The 8938-nt window shown below is 36.7% G+C and overlaps 1 protein-coding gene across 1 annotated transcript; it reads left to right on the forward strand.

Annotated features, from left to right (window-relative positions):
• The first annotated feature begins 232 nt into the window (after positions 1 to 232).
• LOC114735508 (uncharacterized) lies at positions 233 to 3744 on the forward strand. The gene is made up of 4 exons (XM_028923207.1): positions 233 to 384; positions 850 to 2047; positions 2634 to 3238; positions 3330 to 3744. Exons 2-4 carry the CDS (start codon positions 857 to 859, stop codon positions 3742 to 3744), a joined length of 2211 nt encoding a protein of 736 aa, XP_028779040.1. The 5' UTR covers positions 233 to 384; positions 850 to 856.
• The last annotated feature ends 5194 nt before the right edge of the window (positions 3745 to 8938 follow it).

Genomic DNA, 8938 nt, shown 5'->3' on the forward strand with positions numbered 1-8938 from the left:
CTACTGATATGGAATTAACACCGTTATGTGCTGAGTTGGACCACATGACCTGGTAATGAACCGCTGAGCTGGCATCCTGGTGTCATGTTAGCTAGAGATGGACCGAAAAAAGAAAAAAAAAAGGGGAATCAGAGGCAAAACGCAGGGGCCGACAAACATAACGACAAACACGGTTTGTGGAGGGAAAAAAAAAAGGGGAAAGTGCTAGGTCAAGAGGACCCACTCGTGCCGGCGATTACTGACGTGGGCGTCACCGGAAAAGTGCTTTTACCGGCGGCCGTCGTGGTAAGAAGGTTTATAACTGATATTCATTTGCTTTTGTCCGTTGAAAGGCGAGGAAGACATTGTTGATTACCATTGTGTTCGCATCGCTATTGTCAAAGGGTAAGTGCTACAAATATGAACCTTTAAATATATTGATTGAAAATCCCGTCCTGTTCATCTTGCAATCTGTTCGAAAATAGTGTTGACATTGAAGTTGCATTGTGCATTTGAGTTCAACTAACTCAAAGTCCCATCTTGTTCATCATGCAATCTGTGGTCAGTGTCTATGGGTGCTCTGTTTTGATTTGTGTTAGTTGAACCCATTGGTGCTCTATTTTGATGAGTGTCTGTGGGCAGTGTTAAACAAAACCAGAGCACAATCGTGTATAATTTGTTTATGTTGTTGTTCATTTCGATGATATGGTCTGTGGGTACAATGTTGTTGCCGAACAATGGGTGTGGTTCATGCATTGCTTACATTGTGCTCTGTTTATTGTTAAATTAATTTTGATATCATGTTGACTGATGTTATGTAATGTTTTGTTTCATCTTGTCGTGGTTTAGTTTACTATTTTGCCATGACAGGTTAAATATGGATAGGGAGGAAGGGAAAAGTGATAGATGTGATACTGGTGGGGAGGAAGGGAGCGAAACAAACTCAGGGTCTGTGTTCTCAGACTTTAAGAACAGTGAAGAGGAGGAAATTGATGATGATTATTTTTCAGAATATGTAGATGTGGGAGTAAATGATGTGTTAGAAGAAGTTGTAGAGAGTTCAGAATTTTGGAGAGCCGAACCTGATGGTAGAGGACAAAATAATGTTGTTGAGGCAAGGGAGGAAGATATATTGGGCTTGTTATCTGATCATGAGTCAGAGGGAATTGATGAAAGTGCAAGATCAAGTGAAGAAGACGATGAAGGAGAAGGCAACGTTAACAGAGTAAGATATAATCCGGTAGAGATGTGTAAAGAGTTTAAATTTGTGTTAGGTATGGAGTTTACTTCCATTGGTCAGTTTAAAGATGCAGTTAGAGAGTATGCCTTACTCCATGGATATGAAATCAAATTTGTGAAGAATGATAAGGTGAGGTGTAGGGTTAAATGTGCACATGTTGAATGCAAGTGGTTAATGTTTGTGAGCCAAGTGAGAGGTGAGTTAACATATCGGTTGACGACATTACACTCAAAACATACATGTGGGGTATCCTTAAAAGGGAAGAATGCTAGCTACAAGTGGATTGCAGAAAAGATAGTTCACATCATGAAGAGAAACAAAAACATCAAGTTGGCGGATATAATTGCGTCAGTGAGAGAACACTACATGGTTGATGTTTCTGTGTGGAAGGCCTACATGGCTAGAAAAAAGGCTAAGGCTTTGATTGATGGTGACTATAAGGAGCAATATCATAAATTAAGAGATTATTGTAATGAAGTGAGGAAATGTAACTTAGGAACAACATTTGCATTACTTACTGATCAGCCTTGCGTAAATCATCCTCCTGTTTTCAAGAGATTATATGAGTGCATAGGTGCTGTGAAGCGAGGTTTTGTAGCGGGTTGTAGACCGATCATTGGGTTAGATGGGTGTTTCTTGAAGGGTCCATATGGAGGGATATTACTTGTGGCTGTGGGACGTGATGCTAATGACCAGTACTTTCCATTAGCATGGGCCGTGGTTGAGTCAGAAAGTAGAGACTCATGGACATGGTTTTTGAAAAATCTGTTCGATGACATTGGGAGTATGCAGGAAAGGAGATGGGTATTTATATCAGACCAACAAAAAGTAAGTTTTTTTTTGTATTATTTGTATCTTAAATGTATCAAATATTTCTTTACATGAAACTTCCATTGTGATATTTAAATTTTTTGTATCATACAGTTTCTTTACCTTTTGTTTGTATCATATAGATTCTGGATTATTTGTATTTTAAATTATTGTGATAGTTAAATTAAGGTTTTTTGTTCAGCTTTTGATTTTTATATGGTGAACCGAAAAGTTACAGAATAAACAAAAGCATATTACTTTTTCCACCGAGCATGCTTGGGTCACGGAAGCATAGTATATAAAAAGGGGTTCACATCTAGCTTTTGATATTTTGACCGAGCATGCTTTCAGTCGTTCATCACCCTTTTTTTATTTTTCTTTCCCAACATGTGGCAAGAGGGGTTCACATTCAGATTCAAATATATTAGGTCATCAAGGTTAGTATCTAGCTGTCACTCACATGTGGTAAAAAGGGTTCACATTCATATTCAAATTTTTTTGGATCCGGACTGGTTTAGTATGAAGCTGTCATTTACATAGAAGGTGTGGAATATACTTACGGTTTGTGTTGTGCAGATTCATAGTTGTGGCTTGTGTTGCGCAGGGTCTTGTGCCAACATTTGAAGAATTATTAGAAGGTGCGGAACACAGATTCTGTGTGCGCCATTTGTATTCTAATATCAAGGTCAAATATGGAGGAGGCACTCTTATTCGTGACTTAGTTCTCCGTGCTGCAAAGGCAACCGTGCAATCTGATTGGAGAGACCGTATGAATGAGTTGAAGGCTATTTGTAGTGGAGCTCATGATCATTTGATGGCAATCCCTCCAAGTTGTTGGAGCAGGTCTCATTTTGATGCATACAGTAAATGCGATACGATCACAAACAATATCACGGAGTCTTTCAATGGAAGATTACTGGAGGCACGAGAACTTCCAATTATTAGTTTGCTTGATTGGATCCGGACATATCTCATGACTCGGTTCGCAGAAAATCGTGTCAAAGCCGATAAGTACCGTGACAAGGGTATTGTGTGTCCGCGACCTCGCAAGCGATTGGACAAAGAAGTTGCAGAATGTCGAAAATGGGAGGCTAGATATGCGGGAAACAACCGGTATGAAGTGTCATTCAATACTCACAAGTTCAAGGTTGATCTCACCGCCAAAACTTGCAGTTGTTATTGGTGGCAACTAAATGGAATCCCGTGCAGGTAAAATTATATATGCTTGCTATCTATATTTCACAATAAATCTGTTTTTTTCCCTCTATTGCTTGAATTCTAAGCATTAATTATGTTACAGACATGCAGCTGCTTGTATTTATGCCAAGAGGGAGGATCCACATGATTATGTGGACAAGTATTTAACATTGCAATCATTTGTTGCGTGTTACTCACCTGTTATTGAGCCAATCAATGGTGAAGCATTGTGGGAGAAAGCTGATGGTGAGCCCATTGAACCTCCCGTATATCACAAGCGTCCTGGGAGGCCAACAAAAAAACGAAAGAAAGGATTGGACGAACAACAATCAGCTGAGACAGAACATGAGAAGCGACAATATCGCACCTTCTTATGCTCTAATTGTGGAAAACAAGGACACAATCGGCGGACTTGCAAGCAACCCACCAGACCTAACAAGCTTTCAATCAAGAGAAAGCAATCATCTTCTACTCAAGAGTCAATTGTTGCAACTCCTCCGGGTAGCAGTCAACCTTGACATTAAAAATTGCAATGGGAAGCATATACACAGCAACCCCCCCTCCACCTTCACAGCAACCACCCAATTCCACTTTACCCTCCCAACAGTCGACAAATCATTTAAGACTATGTATTTGACTATTTTGTACTATGTATTTCGTTACTTGGATTATGGTTACCTTATTGCCTTTTACATGGGATTATCACTTCCTGGGTCTATATTTTGGTGAACCAATGCTTAGTCTTTCAGATGGATGCCTTCTTATTTTGCAAGTCCTATGTGATGTAACTCTTTTAGCAACATTAGTGGCATGTACAAATGTCCATTATAATTAATTAAGGTTATTATCTTATGTTACATCTTCAGTTCCTCATTATTAATTAGGTTACCTTTACATCTTATTTAATTCATATGTTCTTCTATTCTATTGTTTCAATTAACATTATTGCCATCAAAATTACCACCCTTGTTATATAATTGTTGGATCAGTAATTGCTTCACCACGTGAATAATTCTTGAGAGAAGACCAAAGATCAGTTCTCGAATATGTATTGAAGAAGACCAGTTCTCAAATACATATTCGAGAAGACCAAAGATCAGTTCTCGAATATGTATTCAAGAAGACCAGTTCTCAAATACATATTCGAGAAGACCATTTCTCTAATATATATTCAAGAATATATTCGAGTAGCTTATCGATAAGTTCATTTATCAAACAGCTTATCGATAAATATATTCTTATTTATTCTTGAATATATTCTTGAATATATATTAGAGAAATGGTCTTCTTTTTCCCATCCTTCTAGCCACAGTCGACGATGATGAGTTCCTGCTTGACCCCATTCCACCTGACTACAGCCTAAGTTGAATCAGATGTTGAAGACGAGATGGAGAGATATGATATTGCAAAAATTGAAAACCCATATCAACAACCTACCAAACACCAGTCATCCTTACCTGCGTTTGCCGAATGTTCGTCGCCTTCAGCGGATCTAGGTCGCGTTTGCTGACTCTTTGTCGCCTTCACGGATCTTTGTTGCCTTCGCCTTCACGGATCTTGGTTTCCTTTCTCCACTCGTCCAGATTCTATCTAAACTCTTTCCCCTTTGTTTTTTCTTCCACCGTTGTCCCCTGGGTTTTGCCTCTGATTCCCCTTTTTTTTTTTTCTTTTTTCGGTCCATCTCTAGCTAACATGACACCAGGATGCCAGCTCAGCGGTTCATTACCAGGTCATGTGGTCCAACTCAGCACATAACGGTGTTAATTCCATATCAGCAGGATTTAACGGTGCCAAGAAGTCAGGGACCAACGGACATAAACGGATATAATTTGAGGGACCAATACCACACGTTTTAAATTTCAGGGACTAAAACCAAATTGGGCTTAAATTTGAGGGACCAAAATTTTATTAACCCTAAATTCTAATAACAATAAAATTGTTCAAATAATAAGTGGCCAATGGAATGGGGAGCGGCGCAGTCTCCGATTTTCTCAAACACCCCTCATTCCGGATCACAATTCGTAAAGGCATAGACATCATTTCTGGACTTATATACACACTCACGTCACCCCGACAGAATGCTATTGATATTTTTTTTTAATTAAAGGCAATTTTAATAAAAAGACAAAAAGATCCTAAAAAAAATGTCGGCCATTACAAAAAATATTTGAACGAATCCCAAACAATTAGTACATGCTATTGATATTTAAAATAATGGCAGTAAGACTTTTAATTTTGAAAAAATTACGTAGCCGTATTACGTAATTGCCCCCGCGTGACTCGTGGACGAACACAGGTTTTTTTGTTTTGTTGGGCCGATGGACCCATCCCTACCCACGAGGAGAGCCGATATTTTGGTCAGGCATATGTGCAAACCATTATCTCCAGCCCAATGAAACATTAACAAGAAAACGAACCACCATGAAGAATTGATTCAGTTTGTAAGGAATTGACTCATGACATATAAAATAATGAGTTCGAATCCCACTGTTAATATGATGACTTTATTAGTAAGTAATTTATAAGTACTTTTTTAAGTTCCTATAAGCGAGAGAAGTTAGTCATTTATAATGTGGCAAACCAAGATTCAAATCCTACTAGAAGTGATATTTACATTTACTACCTAGAGGATGTTTGGATAGAAAAGTTTTAAAAGTGCTTTTACGATATAAAAAATAAATATGTAGATGTATTTATTTTGCTTTATGAAAAAATAATTTTTAAAAGCATTCCTATAAGCTTCCAAACACCTCCTAATAGTGTATCGAATAAGATCCTCCCAAATGAGAAGATATTGATGAGTAGCAAGATAAAATAAAAATATACATACAACCAATGGAGCTTGTATTTTTTTTTTTTTAACCAGCAATGGAGCTTGTATTTAGCCCCTTATAGTATTGCGTACCAAGATTCAACTAGCAGCCGGGAAAATTATTTTGCAAATACTTATGATTTCATTCTGTAGTTAATTTGGAATGTATCCCCTTTTTTTAAATAACGAGAACAGTAAAATTAAATGATATAATAGTGAAAAATATATAGGTATTAGAAAAATATGAACACCTGCAAAATAATTTTCCCGAACTGAGCAAACGTCTAACAAAATAGAAGGAAATTGAAAATCATTAAATGTTGACTCTATTGTTGTTTATTTATATGTATAGAAAGCTAAATAATAATCTGAATTAGACATTGATCGCGGCACGAACCCATCATCCATTTTCACTTTTAATTCAAATCTCACCCATACTCCCTCTATTATTACGTTTTTGTCTCTTTTGCGTTTAATGTCAGGACTCAGGACTACCGTCTTATATTGAATCAGTGCATTGAACGTAATTTAGATAAATTTGTTATTAATTCGAGATTATTCTATTTTTTATTGATAATTAACCATCAATAAGTAATAATTGTTATTATAATCTGTTAGGATTATTCGTACGTGCACGCGATCCAGAATTGAGCTGCACTATAATACTTAGAAGTCCAACCAATAATCAAAGTGTAGATGGCAAGCTTAGTAGGTAAAGAACGGGAAAAGATAAGGGAAATTATTTCACCAACTTAAAATGGGACACCAATTATGAAGTGGTTAATAGATAGTGGCAAGTATTGTTAATGAGTAATGAATTAATAAAATAACTAAATGTAGGTGAAGAACATGGAAGCCTAATTAATTAGGTGGGGCTTGATTCTTTGTTCTCATCTTCCCACACTTTGACCAGCAGGTCTCAAACAAACATCCAAAACCAGAAATTAAAAAATCACACTTAAAAAGAGAAAGAAAGATGAAAAGCAAAAGGAAACAACTTTCCATGGAAATGTAATTTAACGTCCCTTGCATATTACTCTAAATTTACAGTGCATGGATGCAATTATTCCAGATGCTTTGGTCATTGCTTGCTTGTGCGACCCAAATTTCTCCAAATCTTCACTCGTTAGTTAATACATCTCGAAATATCTGAGTTAATCTTTTATTGGGTTTTGAGTGGGTTTCTTATTCTTCACAAGATAAGATCAATCCCTCTGCCACGTTTCTTATCTTCCACCCTTTTTTTTTTTCATATCGCGTTTCATTACATCTAATTTTTCTGCCCAACAGCTTGCCCTACTAATGGAATCAGAAAGTGACATCCCTTTTCATTTTTTTTCCCTCTCTCTCTCTCTTTCCTTCTCCTTTTTCTTTCCCCACTGGGCGAGAAAATTGAATCTCTATATATTTATGCATTTGAAAATAATATGACAAAAAAAGGGATTGTTTATGAAATTGGTATTTACATTTTTTTTCCCGTTTTTCTTGGTCGGATGTTGTTTTATTTAAGCATATTAGGTCATGCAGATGTATAAATTAAAGATGGAAGACGATGAAAAGAAAGAAAGAAAGAAAGATGTGACTTTCAAATGGGAGAGAGAGACAAGAGACAGCAAATCTGAGAACTCCACAATTCACCATAGTGGTCCATTCACTGATTCTTCCACTTTATCAGAAAAATGCACTCTCTTGGCCTCTTATGTTCGTTGTACGCTCCCTCTTCCTCTCTCTCTCTTTTCCTATTATTATTCTGTCTGTCACCATATATATATATATATATAATTAAACTGCGTGCTCTGCCTCATTAGTCATTACTTCCTTTCACACGTAGATGGTGAGGAGATTTTCTATTTTTACTCCGTTGAGTTATGGTCCTGATTGGAACCCAGAAACTGTCAGGAAAAGTAGAAATTGTTTGCAACTCCAGCTCTTTTTTGGAGCGTACATGTCAGAATAAAAGAGAAGAGAAGATGAGATAAACGGCAACAATTTGGAGTGAATGAATTACTCTCACGGTTATAAATGGGAAAATATATAGATTAAATTTCTTATAATAATTTTATCAAGTTTTTCAATCACATTTTAACATGTATTTTTTTTTCATGTAGGTTTACCATTAAATAATTATAAATGTGATGATTATAAACAAATTTGAGCTTGCCTTTAAAAATATTATTACTGTTAGTGACTACATCATGCTTCATTATTTGACCAGAATAAAACAAGCTTCCAAAAGAGATGATTATCAGTCCATTGACGTTGCAAATTGCAAAGTAAAAGAAAAAGCCAGCCAATAATAACCCCAAAAAAAAAAGTAGCCTTCCAACTCTGGCATGTGCTGCCCTTATTCCTATTATAATATTGTGAGATGTCCAGTCCAATGCTTTGAAGGTCATTAGGCTGCTCATACCTCCTCAAGCTTTTATACTTTTCCCAGACTTTACCAAAAAAATCGGGGAGAGAATGAAAACGAGTCCTAAAAATGCATCGCGGAAAGTTGGAAGGCATCCAAAATTCGAATCTCAGCCTAAGATCATAGATATTCCCATCTTTGATGCCAAGCGACAATATCTTTGAATTCACTCTTGCAACAAATTAAATTCTGCCACAAGTCCCGACTTTCACGTATAAAATATATAATTTGTTTCAGCAACTTGGGACGTATGGGTTCATTTCATTTTATTAACACTAGATTCCCTTCCCTGACTCGTTGTCACCGCCCCATTCATTTCAAAGTTTGCTTTTGCTTTACACTATTAGCTTGCCTTCTCTCCCCTTTATCACTTCATTTCAAACTTCTTTTCTTAGGCCGCAATGTAACAATATCCAAACAAGTGATGTTATAACTTTATGGATTTTGCTTTACACTAAACAGCTTAATTCCTCCAAGCAAAGGCATA

This window comes from Neltuma alba, unplaced genomic scaffold (assembly GCF_004799145.2).
Source record: "Neltuma alba isolate B1F8T4 unplaced genomic scaffold, ASM479914v2 tig00013214_pilon, whole genome shotgun sequence".
NCBI lineage: Eukaryota > Viridiplantae > Streptophyta > Magnoliopsida > Fabales > Fabaceae > Neltuma > Neltuma alba.

Bases quoted from the DNA above. Each gene is read 5' to 3' on its own strand.
- LOC114735508 (XM_028923207.1), top strand. From the start codon at position 857: ATGGATAGGGAGGAAGGGAAAAGTGATAGATGTGATACTGGTGGGGAG. The intron at 2,048-2,633 runs GTAAGTTTTTTT...TGTGTTGCGCAG, and splicing joins TTATATCAGACCAACAAAAA to GGTCTTGTGCCAACATTTGA. The intron at 3,239-3,329 runs GTAAAATTATAT...ATTATGTTACAG, and splicing joins CTAAATGGAATCCCGTGCAG to ACATGCAGCTGCTTGTATTT.